The 14,750-nt window shown below is 35.5% G+C and overlaps 1 protein-coding gene across 1 annotated transcript in view; it reads right to left on the bottom strand.

Annotated features, from left to right (window-relative positions):
• LOC148821912 (uncharacterized) overlaps window positions 1–14,750 on the bottom strand; it is a 69,003-nt gene that overhangs the window by 31,350 nt on the left and 22,903 nt on the right. Inside the window, exons 4-20 of the mRNA XM_088931043.1 lie at window positions 14,155–14,250; window positions 12,803–12,856; window positions 12,650–12,703; window positions 11,908–11,961; window positions 10,326–10,379; window positions 9,615–9,668; window positions 6,784–6,837; window positions 6,518–6,571; window positions 6,033–6,077; window positions 4,110–4,163; window positions 3,182–3,226; window positions 2,842–2,895; window positions 2,502–2,600; window positions 2,365–2,409; window positions 2,040–2,138; window positions 844–897; window positions 163–270 (exon numbers count right to left, since the gene is read on the bottom strand). Of these exons, the coding sequence (XP_088787169.1) occupies window positions 163–270; window positions 844–897; window positions 2,040–2,138; window positions 2,365–2,409; window positions 2,502–2,600; window positions 2,842–2,895; window positions 3,182–3,226; window positions 4,110–4,163; window positions 6,033–6,077; window positions 6,518–6,571; window positions 6,784–6,837; window positions 9,615–9,668; window positions 10,326–10,379; window positions 11,908–11,961; window positions 12,650–12,703; window positions 12,803–12,856; window positions 14,155–14,250 (1,077 nt within the window). The remainder of the gene's footprint in view (window positions 1–162; window positions 271–843; window positions 898–2,039; window positions 2,139–2,364; window positions 2,410–2,501; window positions 2,601–2,841; window positions 2,896–3,181; window positions 3,227–4,109; window positions 4,164–6,032; window positions 6,078–6,517; window positions 6,572–6,783; window positions 6,838–9,614; window positions 9,669–10,325; window positions 10,380–11,907; window positions 11,962–12,649; window positions 12,704–12,802; window positions 12,857–14,154; window positions 14,251–14,750) is intronic.

The following is a 14,750-nucleotide window of genomic DNA, read 5'->3' as shown; positions in this document are numbered from 1 at the left end:
CCCCCATTTATTTGATTTAATGTAATACTTAACTGTAGGTATAGATAGAATAAATGTCTAATTATTAATTATTTGTTGTAATATCTATCCAAATAATATGGACAGACTTTTGTTATTTGTCCGCAAAATGTGAAGTAAATGTGATGTGATCAAGTGCCTCACCCTTGCGCCAGGCTCTCCAGGCTGACCATTGACTCCCTGTGGCCCTGGTGGGCCTTTCTCACCATTGTGACCAGATTGCCCAGGTGGACCCTGAGGACCAGGATCACCCTAAGAGAAACATAATTGAAATTCAATTTAACCCATAACTCTTAATTAATTTAATTCAATTCAACTAATAAAACTATTTAACGAATTATAGCGTAATAAATCCAAAGCAGAAAATGCCTTTAATATTCATCCAAAATACTGGTCTTTCTTTTTACGCAGAACTGTAAAAGATTGTAAAGATTGTACTCTTGAGATGAAGTGATTCACTGAATAACTTTTAGGTACAGTGTAAGTCAATGTATTAACTTGTAATAACATTCCTGAATATCCACGAAAACATGACAGGGACATTACCATTTATCTGTGCTCACAAATACACAGACACACACACTTCCCAGTAAATTTAATTAAGATGGTGCTTTTCCATGGCTAAATGCTGACCCTAACAATAATGTTAAAGACTTTTCTAAAACAGTAGCATAAGCTGCTTCCAAGATTAAACAGACTACAAGGCTTAGTTTACCTGTAAGTATTTCATATTCCAAAGGTTTTGTATGATGAATGATTTTTTGTTTATGAATGCTTGGATGTTCTACTTATTTTTCCTAAAGGATTTATAAAAATAAAACTTACAGAACGACCTTGAGCACCGGGTTCACCTTTTTCACCAGGTTTTCCAGACTCACCCTACAAAAAATAAAAATAAAAATTATTTCTTAAATGTTTTAATTCTTTTTTAGCTGTGTCCAGCTATCCAATGAAAGCGTAACAGCTAAGGTACTCTAAGGTAATATAAATCACACATTACATTATTATTTCTGAAGTATGATTTTTAACTTTTTTGGAATTTTTCCTTTTAAATTCAATTTTGAAATCACCTGTTATTTCCTCATGTCTCAGCTTTCAGCAATGACACATCGATTTACTCATTTTTAAAATACATTTAAAATAGCCAATTATTTTGGTTAAACTGTCTGATTTGGAATAGCCAAGTGTTTGTTTTTCATGTCTTAGACAACAGCTTTAACCTCAAAACTGCACACAAAGGTGAATGTGGAAGTGTAGACAGACTCCTCTGACTCACCCACATTAGAGCCATTCACCTTTTAACATGTACATGCTAAACAATACTGTGCCACAGGTTCACTATATTGCAGGAGAGGTCCGTACATTATCAACATCATTGACAGTGAGCAGTAGGCCAGAGAGTTTCTTTTTTCACTGAGAGCCGAGAGGGCCCTAGCCAACTAATCACACCACACCTTGGCAGTGCTAATTGTGTCCCTCAACCTGAGAAATATTGGTCATAATTAACTAGTGGCATGACCTACTGTAGGCCCTTACCTGTAATCATAGAACTAGAATTGCATTTGGGCAAGTTCCTTTATTGACCTAACCACTTCACTGGGTCTCATTCATTCTTTTGACATACTGCAAGTGTCACAGAGCCTTTTAGGAAGGTTACCAATTGGAGGGTTAGTACATTCCTCACTACCATCACTGTAAGCCCACAGAAAAACGTAAACGCCTCCTTTTCATCAAGAGCAGAGAAGCCCTGAATAACTAACCCTAACCTTAGCCATGGTGGTGCCCTGCCAACTGTGCAACAGTGTATGCCACAGTTGGTCAATAACATGACCTTATCTTGAACTTGCAACATCTGAGCCATACACATAGAATATCCAGTGCATCTTAACTGGGTGAGACACTCAGGAGATCTGAAGTATGAAATTTAAATAGCAGACCAATAATATCACTCTGGCTGGATAAGTCACCTGTACTACATGTACATGGACTTGTTACATTAAATCGCACGCAGACAATTATACCGGAGCTCCTCTTTGTCCAGGTAAACCATTTGAACCAGGTGAGCCTGGCTGACCAATGGGCCCCTGTAACCCAGGACCTCCAGGTATACCAGGAAGGCCCTAGAAAAAAACAAAACAAAACAAAACAAAACAATTATTTTCATTACAGTGTTTTAACAATTCTAAAACACTGTAATGAAAATATGTAATTCTCTTGTATAGATGTGATGTTTAAATAATTAACTCTCACACATTTTAAGTGGTCTTTGCTTCTTTACAAAACACTTCATTGGCCTTTCCCATATATAAAGGCTGACTAAAAATAAAAATCAAAGTTGATACTCACCATGCTGCCTTTAAGACCAGGCGTCCCGGGACTTCCTGGATTACCCTGTTGGAATGAGATGGCAAATTTATTTTTTTAATTCATTAGGTGCTTTTATAATATCTCTTTAAAATTAAAATAATATTTTTTTTACTTACAGGAGAACCAGGAGTGCCAGCAGGACCCTGAGTTCCGGGATCTCCTTTTCCACCAGGGTTGCCATCTTTTCCACGACTACCAGGAGCACCAGTTTCACCCTGTATGACACAGCCCAGAGACAAATATGCTAACACAAAAGTGTTCTAGCATGCATCCAAACATCCATCCATGTTATACCTGTTGAGCACATTTTATACCTATTTCTATGCCTGTGCTTAAATTGTATTAGTAAAAATCTTTTGAGGTATCTTTTAAGTAATTAATATAAACAATATTTTAAATAGTAATAATGTTTAGGTAACAACAACCACCTTGCTGATGGATTGTTAATTTACACACCTTAAGACCTGGGGTCCCAGGAAATCCGGATGGGCCAGGAGGACCTGGATTGCCCTAAAATAAAATAACCATGTCAACATGAATAAAACAAGATGATAGTAGATTTAGAAGTTAGAAAAGTTCGTAAAGCGGAAAGATCTTGTCATGTACTGTTCAAGATTTTTGTAGCACATTGCGTGTTATTATATTCCATATAATTTGACATTGTGTTGTTTTCTTAGTAGTTACAAAATTTTTATTAATTATTAAAATATTATTAATATGAATGCGACATTTTTGGAGTTCATCTACATGTTCATTAAAAAAAACTGACAATGCATATGCAATTTTTTGTACTCACAGGGGATCCTGATTTTCCAGGCAATCCATCATTTCCACGTGCACCCTATGAATACATTATAAATATTTTATTAAAATTAATAAAATCAATTAAGCTGACTACACTTTTCATCTGGTAAGCAGAGAAAGAAATTTTATCTGAAAATATATTTAAACCTTTTCAACTTCACAACGTTTGTATATACCCACAAATCGTACATAACAACTACCACTGATATTTGTCTTGCCCTCTGCAGCCAGAGGGCGCTCCTACTCTGTCCTGTCCCTAGTTTCCTGCTTTGCTGTCCTTCCGGTCTCTCTCTTTCCCTGGGCTATATATTTCTGGGTCTTGCACTTTGCCTTTGCTCAGCATTGACGTTCGGATGTCCTGAAACCCGCCTAGCACCAGGTTGCCCCACGTCCGCTACCTGAGGGCATAGGTTTCTATACGACATTTCCTGAACAGCTGAGCCCGGGCTTACCCCCATTTCGCCGCTACGCATAGGGTCTTTTACGCTCTCCTGCCATTCCATGGTTCGTCCTTCCGGACATCCGTGACAATATGTACACACGTTGCTACTTGATTTTAATCAGTTTATATTCTGTATATACATATTGTGTATTACAAAAGACACATTTCAAGGTTATGGTGTCTATTAATAAAAGCAGCTGTTATAAATTATGGAAACTTAGATGTTATTTAGCTCTTATTATTTCACAGTTTTGCTGGAAAGCAAAACCATCTAAAAAGACATCAAATACAGTATACAGTATGTAAATGACTTTACATGTCTAAGGTAAATGTATATAATCAGACATTTTTACCCCACACAGTTTTACCTGATACTTGAAATAACTTGGCTTCACGTATATTATATACAGTATATAAAATACTGTTGGCTGTATATACTGTATAGCATAGTGTGCATTAATGCTGCTTTGTCTCTTACTGGTGTTCCTGGAATCCCAGGGCGCCCCCTCTCTCCTGAAGGTCCTCTTGGGCCCTGTGAAAAAAAACAATTTGTAATGGCTACCAAATTACTGTCATAAAAAGATGTTTGTTTCAGTTGTAACAAGGCTATGACTTTCATGTGGTAGAATTGAAGTGTTCAGAAAGGTTTAAATAAATGTTGTTCTATTGCCTCGGACTGAAAATAAACCTGGTTCTGTTTAGCTCTGATGCGTTATTTTCTTAGGAATGCTGGTAATGAGGGCTGCCGATAAACAGATGCACTGGGATTCTGACACAAACCAAGAAATCTTAACTTTGGTTAACACCTCCATGATGAATTGTCCATGCTAGTGCCTTTTTGTCTACAATTTCAAAAGAGAACCACCCAGACTGGAACCCTGGTAATCTGCCGACAGGGATGCGATGATGCACCAAGAGGGAACCTGCTAGGTGGAAATGAACATCGCAGCCGATGATGTCATGACCAATCAGAACTCATGATGCCTGATCATAAAATATACTGCACAGTAATTGGAAATTGATCCTTTCACTTTGAAACCTTGAAAAGCTAACTAACCACATAACTGTGACAAAAAATAAACTAGATTTTCCCTGTTAACACCAGACTGATAGAAAAACCTATATAACACAAAGTTCAGCTCCCAAAGACTTTTCTACAATATGAGACGTTTTTCAACAATACTGGACTTTGACTGGACTGGACTTTTGTCAACACTTTTGAATATCTCAGAGTAGCATCTTCAAATATGGGCAAGCAGTCTTTCACATCATTCAAAGCTTGTTCTTGGAAGACATTCCCATGTTTTGAGATCTTGTGTACAAACTACTGGAAAGTGTACCTGGATCTAGCTCCCTCTCTTTCCGTGGAACTTAAAATGAATCTGAACTAAGCTTGGACAGCATCTAATTCGAATGAATACACTTTCAATATTCACTCAAGAATTAATTTCTTCTAAACAATAAATAATTTAGAAGTATTAATTCAATAGAGCAAGAACAGCAATAGAATTTTATTTTTTAACTTTATTTTACAGTAATCTTGCAATTTAATATTTAGAATATCAGAATGTGGGTTTATAGAGAAACATAATTTGTAAGTTGACTATTAATCTTTATCAGCCTTAACCCTTTTATTATTCTTTTTCTTTTCTAATCCCTAAATCATTGATCAGCCATTTGTAAATCACAGCAGACTTATTCACATATATACAGTATGTTCAGCTTTGTATTGGTTACGTTGTAAATGTTATTATTTGTATTAATAAAACTGTATGTTGCTTCCTTGGAATCTAGGAGTCTTGGTATTGGTATTTGTTGTTGGTTCCTGATTGCTAGATCCCATTAAAATACTGGAATTGGTTTTCCTTGAATAAGACTCTGGTCTGGTCTGGAGCATAAGAAAAAAGAGTAATTCAAATATTTATAGGTAAATGTGCTAAAATCAAACTGGAAAATATATGTTTTTATTTTTTTTAATTCCATCTATTTACAGTAGCTTTACCTGAAATTAAAAATATGTATATAAGCATTGTTGCAGAAGGAGACAGAGGCCAATTGCTGAGCATGTTTTATTTACATTTGAGATTTTCTAATACATACTGTATTTAAAACTCTTACCTTTCTCACAGGTTTTACAGTGTTTCAGATTAATATAAGTATGAAATGTCAAATACAAGTTATTGACTTTTGTTGTTTGCATTTTTGAGTTAAATCTGTCTTAAACCTAAGGCTGTCTCAACTGTCAGTCTTCACATATTATACACTAATATGAAAAAAGGATTGTGTCTTCCATGCTTCCTAAAGCCTTCCATTCTGTATACTACAATCTTGGGAGAATCTACACTGGGTGTAAATCTAGTCACTGTCTCCTGGTCTGTATTAATCTTTAAATAACACTCACCATCCCTCCTGGTAAGCCATTACTTCCAGGACTACCATCTTCACCCTGTAAAAAAATAACGGATAAAAAATATGAATCTGTATGTCATCACATCATTTTTATAAAACTCCTTTCTAAATTATTTTTTGTAGTTAATAAGTACAGCATTTTATTTGTGTTTAGAATAATATGAATTGTAGGTATTTTAAAATGCTTATTTAAAAAAATATATTATATGCAGTATATATTGTATCCGATGTGTACAGAATCTAAATATGAATTAAACATACAATAAACAAAACACAACAACATTAAAGTAATCCATAAGTTAAGAAACTTCCTTAACATTTTTAAAATATTCAGGACACAGAAACCATAATAATAAGGGATGTAAAATTAATCTTAGATACAATAAGTAAAATTATAACCATGCAATTACATAATTATCATTAGAATTATATGGTATGGTAAAGACACATTTTTTTAAGTGAAGGAAACACACATACCTTTTGGCCTGGTAGACCTGAATCTCCCTTGGCTCCATCTCTCCCATTAAACCCCTTAATTGAGTATAAAACACAAGGAAGTAAAAAGGCTAGTGATATTTTAAATAATCTACATACTTTATTTAACATGTATTTAAATCCTAAGCAAAATAAAGCAAAACGAAAATGTTTATCATCAGTTGTTTGATAAAGTATAGTAGTGAAAACCAGAAATTATCTTTGTTAATTTCCTTTTCATACTGTACATACTGATAACATGTACTCACTCTGTGGCCTTTCATTCCTGGGAAACCGGGCAAGCCAGCTGGTCCCATTATCCCCTGGGAAAATAAAATACCAGAAGGTCATTTTAAATCTAGCTATGGGACACTTAAAAACTGATTCTTAATTTCAAAGAATCTAGAAACCAGAGCTGATAAAAACCAGCATGAATTTATTAGAGCAAATAACTGACAGTCATATGTCAAAGTACTGTACACTATATTTAATGTACCTAAATAACTTAATAAATAAGCATGTTAGTTTATATTCTGCTTGCAATGGTACCAGAAGATTCAGAGGTACGGTATTCTAGTTCTCTAATTACATATATTATTTGTTGTTGTTTTTTTTCTAGTTGAAATTTTAGTCAAAATGTATTGTCAAACAACATGTGACAAAAAACATATTGCAAAAACAATAATGCAAATTTAAAAAAAAGGTTATTTAGCAATGTGTCTTGCTTTACAAATGTTGAAGTACTGTATACACCACCTGTCCAGAACATGGTTTAAAAGTGGCTGGGTTCTAAAAGCTTAAGATCACTTATTTTTAAAAGCAGAATTTCATGGCAAACCAGCAAAAGATTATCAAAGATGCAGCCATACCTACTATAAATGAGGTTCCACATTATAAAGCAATTGGCATTCATTAGACCCAGACTGTGGCCTTTTATAGATCATTCAGGAAAACGCAGGCCTTCCCAGTTCTACCATATAAATTCCTAAGACCTATTATTTGCAGATTGTATACCAGGAAATGTTTTTATATTTATTATTAAAGCAAGACCTTATCCTTGCCTGAAATTCTCTAGTACTGTAATCAAGGAACATAATGAGACACATGAGGTGATGTCATATTGGAAATATCTGGCAATCACTGACATCATTCACATTCAAGGATTGGGATGTGGGAACTGAGAATAGGGTTAAAAGGGCCTGAGAAAAATAAAGCAATACAAAATGCTCTTTGACAGCCAAGACTAACTAGCAAATACAAGACAGACAACCCTATAAAAAACAACCACCAAGCCTGCCTGACAAAAATGGATATAAAGGTCTAACAGAAAAATAAATCTATAAAAAGGAATGAAATTATTTTGTAAATTACAAGTAAGAAGTTCATGATCTAAACTTTTAGATAGATTTAAATTTATGTAGAAGAAAATAAAGCACTTCAGCCTCCGCTTCAGCTTATTGTCTGTTTCATATTGCAATGGCTAGTGAGTTACAGTACATGTACTGTACAGTATGCATTACTATAGTTGTAACAGCAGCCCTTTTTATAAAACCTTCACTTAAACATCTCAAACTAAAAACTGCTTTTTCTGCTTGATATTGAATATATCTGGACTCCTTATCAAGTCAGTTGGACTTTATTATTTTCATTTTCTGCCTAAATATGTATCACTGTTGCTCAAGGCTCAAACCTCTTCCATGTTATTGGTGTCCGTAATTAGTGTTCTACACAGCCAAAATATTCAACTTAATAACTTTCTCATTGCAAATAACCTTTGTGAATGCCTATCTGGTTTCAGACAATCAGACAGCACAGAAACGTCTCTGGTTCATGTCACTGATTAATCCAGGCTAAAACAGATCTTCTTATAGGTTCTGATTCCAGTTTTCTATCTAGCCTTATTCCTCTAGACCACAGTACTGCTTTTGACAGTGTTAACTGTCTTAACTCGTCTTGAGACTGAGTTAAGAGCTCTGACATTGCTCTTACATTAACTTCAACTCCAACTCTTATCTTTTTGATCACCAACACTCTGTCTCTGTTGGGGGTTTTAGTTCTAAAGTTGGGGTAATTAAATCTGGTGTTCCTCAGGGCTCAGTACTGGCCCCCCTTTCATTCAGCATTTACATGTTATCAGCAATTCAGTTAACATGGTCTAATTTATTATATCTATGCCGATGACACTCAAATCATTGTCAATAAAAAACTGACACTTAAGTGGCTGTCTCTGAACCCTCTAATTGTATCTCTGACATACTGTAGAAACCTGAATGACTCAAAATGTCCATCATTTAAACTGCGACAAGACTGGTCATGTTTCTCAGCACCTCCTATCAACTTGGGAAGCTAATGCAGTAACCCTATCTCTGGATGGCACTGTGCTTAAATTTCAATCTAAATCTAAAGAATTTGAGGGTGATATTTAATCAAGAGCTTCATTCTTCCATCTCAAAAATATTGCCGGACTACATCCTATGTTGTCTCTGACTGCAGCTGAAAGGCTGGTCAATGTATTTGTCTTCTCTAGAATTGATTACTACAGTGCCCTACATGCTGGGGTATCTACATGTACAGTAAATCCATACTGAATAAACATCAGTACGTCCAGCATTAGGCATCCAGAATCCTGACCAGGTCACGTGCAAGTGATCACTTTACTCCTGTCCGGGAGTCCTTGCACTGGCTTCCAAAATTCAAACTTTTCAAAATAGGGATTCAAAATCCACATGCTCATTTCTAAGGATCTACATGGCTTGGTACCTCAGCACCTATCTGATTTATTATCTTATTACTTTCCACCTTGGAACCTTTATTCATATGACTCTGGTCTCCTATTTGTCCCCCAGGCTTGTCTACATACTCTTTGTGACAGAGCATTCTCTTTCTATGCCCAAAACGATATCAGAGAATCACCTTCCCTGAGTGCTATCAAATCCAAACAAATCACAATCTGCTTCTTTGCATCTTCTACAATACTTTAAACTTTTTTATCTCTTATCATTGTCTTTTTTTACAGTAAAACACTTTGATAAGCTACATTAGAAAGACCCTATATACAATTATGTTTATTATTATAATTTATATTTTTATAAAACATTACCGGTGGTCCAGGAGGTCCACGATCCCCTGGCCTACCAGGTCTTCCAGATTCACCCTAAGCAGAAAAAATACATATGTATTACAGACATATCAACTTTCTAAACCGTTTTATCCAGTAAAAGGTCAAGGAAACTTTGAGCCTAAACTGTCAAGCAATAAGCACAATGTGGGATACACCCCAGGCAGCATACTAGAGCACTCACGGCACACACACTGGGCACACACTGACACCAACACCCATGCACTCATACAAGGGCCAATTTTCTCCAAAGTCAAATAATCTAACAGTATGTCTTTGGTCTGTTGAAGGAAACTGGAGCCTTATAGACATACTGTACTGTATGTAAGTAAAAAACTCTAATTTCATAGCATGCTACAAACATTCATTAAACTTAAGGCTTCAGTTTTCCCTTTAGGAAAATTGAAACATAACAATATATCTAAACAAAGAGGTTATTTTTTGGTTTCATTACTTTGGAGCAATTGAAAATCGATTATCATTTTTGCACGAATGGAATGCCACAAATTTTAAAACTTTTAAAACTAAAGAATTCTAACAAACAGCAGTTTGTCTCAAATTAAGCCAGATATACAGTATGTTTTACATAACTGTACCACAATAACTTGTGAAATATATCTAAATGATTTGCATCAATATTCCAAAACTCAGGCTTGTCTTTCATCTTCATTCACACAGTGTTTTGGTACTCACATCTTTACCAGGTAAGCCATTCAGTCCCCTTTCCCCAGAAGGTCCACGTGGTCCCTGTAAAAGTCATATTTTCTAAGTCAGCCCATAATAGAAAAAAATTTGAAAAATATAATCATTTTTTTTCCATTTTTACAAATTAGCAATATACACAATTTTAGACAAGACCCAAAATCATTTCATGCATTCCATCCATTTCTAACTACTGTATATCATCCAAACCATGGTCAAGGAGGAACTAGAGCCTATCCCTACAAGCAATGGGAGTGAGGCAGGATACGCCCTGGATGGGATGCCATACAATGTAGGGCAGACACACACACTCACGTATGCTCACAATAGGATCAATATTCCTGCTGGGTACACCTGGCAAAAACACATATGAACATACTGTAGGGAAAACATACTGTACAATCTACACCCAGGTAGTACCCCAGGTCCAGAATCAAACCCAGACCCTCCAGAGCTTTGAGGCAACAATGATAACCACTTGTGGCACTACACGCGAGGGGCGTGTTAAGTGTGGAGACGGAACCCTGGGGGAACGGCGAAGCCTGGACTTTGTAATCACAGCGGAATGCACTTATCAAAGATGAGCTACAGCTGTGAGGGCTCTTTAAAGGGACACTGAGCACCCCCCCGTAGAGGATGAGCAGGGATTTCCCTGGAAGGGGAGAATCAGTACACCGGCAGTCCCATTTACACCGTTTTTCTTCTTTTGTTTTTAGCCTGTCCTGTTCTGTGTCTATACCAGGGCAGGCTTACCTTTTATCTTGTTTAGATTGTTTCTTGGCCTTGCACTCCCTGCCAGCTGTCCCAAACGACCCCGCAAAACAGGGCAAGTGCAGTCTGGCTCCACCACCAAGCGGGTGCTTTTTCTACACGACAGCGCATTTTCTATTTTTCCTTTTTGTTTTGTTTTCTTTCAGTTCTCACTAACCTCACACCAGTGCCTCCATCCCCTCAGATGGAGCGTCGACTTATACTGGTGATCACCGTGGCTCCTCCCACTGTCGCACTGCTACACACTGCACTACCGTGCCATCCATTACATACTCTACATGCATCCTTTTTAAATATTTTATATAGATGTCTCCACGAAACTTAATTCATTAGTGTTAAGTGGTGCTAATCCACTTTTTTAATTGGAAAAAAATTTGGGCTGTCTAAGCTTTGTGGTTTACTAGTGTTATTATTAATACAATTAAATGGAAATTGGTTTGAATTATAATTAAAAATAAAGTTTCTTTTGAAAAAGTATCTGGACATGACCAAACAAACCTGACCTGTGCTACATGAGAAGTCATGCCTATCTGACCTATTAATATCTATCATTGTGCAATAATAGCGTCATTGTTCAAATTCAAAATAGCATTTAAATTGGGTACCAGCGTGTGCTTAGAAAAACATTCCTTTCTGTCTACACCATGTACTCTTCATCAACTGAATGAATTGTCCTTGAATTCATTTTTCTTAAAAAGTGCAATCATACCGTATGTGACTGTATGTTTAATACCTTTCAATAAGTTTCAATAATTTGAAAATGTTCCTGTCATCCTAAAATATTAAAAGTAATGGAACTTACAGGTGAACCCTGAGTTCCAGCTTCCCCTGGGGGTCCTTGGTGTCCAGGATGTCCCTAGTGAGACAACAAAATTAGAAACATAATTTTAATAATATGATTACAGTACTGATTAGTATTTTCATTTATGACATTTACAGTACGAGGAGTTCATTAGTTCTAGTGTTTGTTTTGGAATTGGCATCTTAATATTAGCACTTTAAGAAGCTTGCTGGCAGTTGCACAGTACAACAGTGTTTGTATAAAATCTACTGCACTTCTCTATTTGGACTGTCAGTTTTAAGTCATATCTTTTTTTTATAAGCTGTCTGCTTCCTCATTGTTTTACTGATTTCTCTTTTAAAATCCCATTGACTTAAAAAAACATTCAGAATTTGATTTTAATATCAGATGGCAGGATTTTCAATTTATAAAAGAAAACTATTAATGAAACTTTGTGTTCATGGAAGATAGGGAATTCCAATTTATTTTCTTTTTTATTTCTTTTTTGACAGATTCCTAACAGCTGAGTTTTGTATTTTGAGATGAAACTATTATTTCCTGTGAATGTAATTTCGCTTCTTGAACTTTTGTGTTAAAATGCATAACCCAACCCAGAGACCAAAGAGGTGGAGACACTGTCCCTGTCATATGTCAGGGTATGATTATCACAACAAAAACATCAGTCATGTCTTAATCCTTTATTGAGCCAAACCAGAACTTAGTCACATTATGAAACAATGAGATAAACTGATTCTCAGCTTACTGGTGAACCAGGTCTCCCAGCTGCACCAGGTGGACCAGGGGGACCAGGAGGGCCCTAAAATCAAATGGAGAATAATCAGTAATGTATATAATAAGAATATGCATTATTACATTTAAATATACTGTATATGTATATCTTTAAAAGTTATCTTACAGGAAGTCCATAACTAGATCCACCATCTTTTCCACTTCCAGGTTTATATTGAGGCTTTAAAAACAAGAATAAAAACAGAAGATCATACATTTTTTCCACACACACAAAAGTGTCAAATCTCAATGTGTCACTGTCAGTCTAATGATTTTTGTAGTATATGCACATCTTCAGATTATGAAATGTGGAGAAAAAAATCAAGATTGCATGTGATAGGCGTCATTTGTTTGATATCTTTCATTAACAGCTGAATGACCAGCTGTAACATAAAGTACATGATATGTGCTCTTGTTAAAACATGTAATAATATTACAGTTAAAAGAAAACAATTAGGTTTTCATTAAACAAACAATAAGCAGTCATTCTATATAACATTATGTAACAGTTCTAACAAAGAACCACATTTTTTAATCTTAACATTTTACAGTATAATGCAGTCTAACCGCAGCTAACACCATTTATAGTCGAATTTAGGATACTTATAAAGAGGTTTTTATAATTATAATTATAAAGTGTATGGAGATTGTTTTACAAATGTATTATTAAATGAAAATGAATCCATTTAATTTTACATTTGTGGTTGGTTTCATAAAACATGGCACAGTATTTTTGGATGGCTTTCTGAAAGGTGTTTGGACTAAGATTACTTGAAGTTTAAAATCCTTACTGATGGTGAAATTGAACTACAGCTGTACATATTGAATTGAACTACAGTATATTTAATTTCTACCAGTTCAGTTTAATTTTCAAACAGAGTATAATGTAGTACAATGCAAACTGTACATATGCTGAAAGGTATTTTTAAAATAAAGTTATCACCAATATATTTGTATTTTCTATTAGGGTTTGACTCAAAGACATGAGAAACAATCTATTTCTATTGTGGTATATGTTTATTTGCAAAGAACACAGTATAAGGAAATGGTGGGGAGACTAGAGTTGTGAGGGTGTGAAATGCGTGCATGGAAAGCTTACAAACAGAAGGTGGTCATTTGTCCATTCTGGGCAATTTATATTAGACCTCCCTATTACTTATTTCTTTTATCTTAGATAACAGTAAAATGTGGTGAAATACAATTAAGAAAAAAATAGGGATGAGACAGAGTAGTTAGGCTGAAATTTTTATTTAATTATGATCCTGCCAGGCCTCTACTAATTATTCTTGAGGAACTAATTATTCTTCAGTTAAGAATTACAAGCACTGTTCTAAAATGATCGCACTGTATAGTGTCATCACCATCTAAATACATTTACATTGATATTATTTTTGCTATCTTTTTAATTTTTAAAATGCATTATTAGAAACAGTTTCACCACAATTATTTCACCAATAACAATTTGAAATTAGTCCTTACTTCACCAGGAATTCCGCAGTTTTGACAAACTCCTGGTGGTCCAGGACGGCCAGGAATGCCAGGTTCACCATTAATTCCAGGAATTCCAGGTAATCCCTGGGAAATAAGAGTTCTGTTTATTGCTTAGCTGTAAAGTGCAGAGTGAATTAATGCTATTATTGTTAGCTTTACTGGTCTACTCAAGCAATCTCCATCTATGACAATGTAAAAAATGAACATGAAAATGAAAACAATAAATTGTGGTGTAGCGGCAATGCTTGTTAATAAGACAGAATTAAGTGTTGCTATGCTTTCCTAAATGAGGCCCCATCTCTCTCTTCATCTCTGTGGTGCAGCAACAGAGATGCTATTCATGCAGGCTGATTTAAAGATGTAGTCTTTTGATAAGGGACAGCTCCCAAATGGGGATGCACTTAGCTAAGCCTGGCTATCATGATCAATGGTCATCCATTGGCGCCTATCTGTCTAGGGAGTGCCAGATGGACATCTGGACTGCATTCCTAAGCGTCAGGAGTAAGTGACTCATATCTCACCTTGATCAACCAATCAAGGACTGGTAGGGCCGAGTAACTCACGTGGGTCTCTGATGCCCATGA

This window comes from Atractosteus spatula, chromosome 13 (assembly GCF_055471065.1).
Source record: "Atractosteus spatula isolate fAtrSpa1 chromosome 13, fAtrSpa1.hap1, whole genome shotgun sequence".
Classification (NCBI taxonomy): domain Eukaryota; kingdom Metazoa; phylum Chordata; class Actinopteri; order Semionotiformes; family Lepisosteidae; genus Atractosteus; species Atractosteus spatula.
This window is presented reverse-complemented; position numbering and strand designations above follow the sequence as displayed.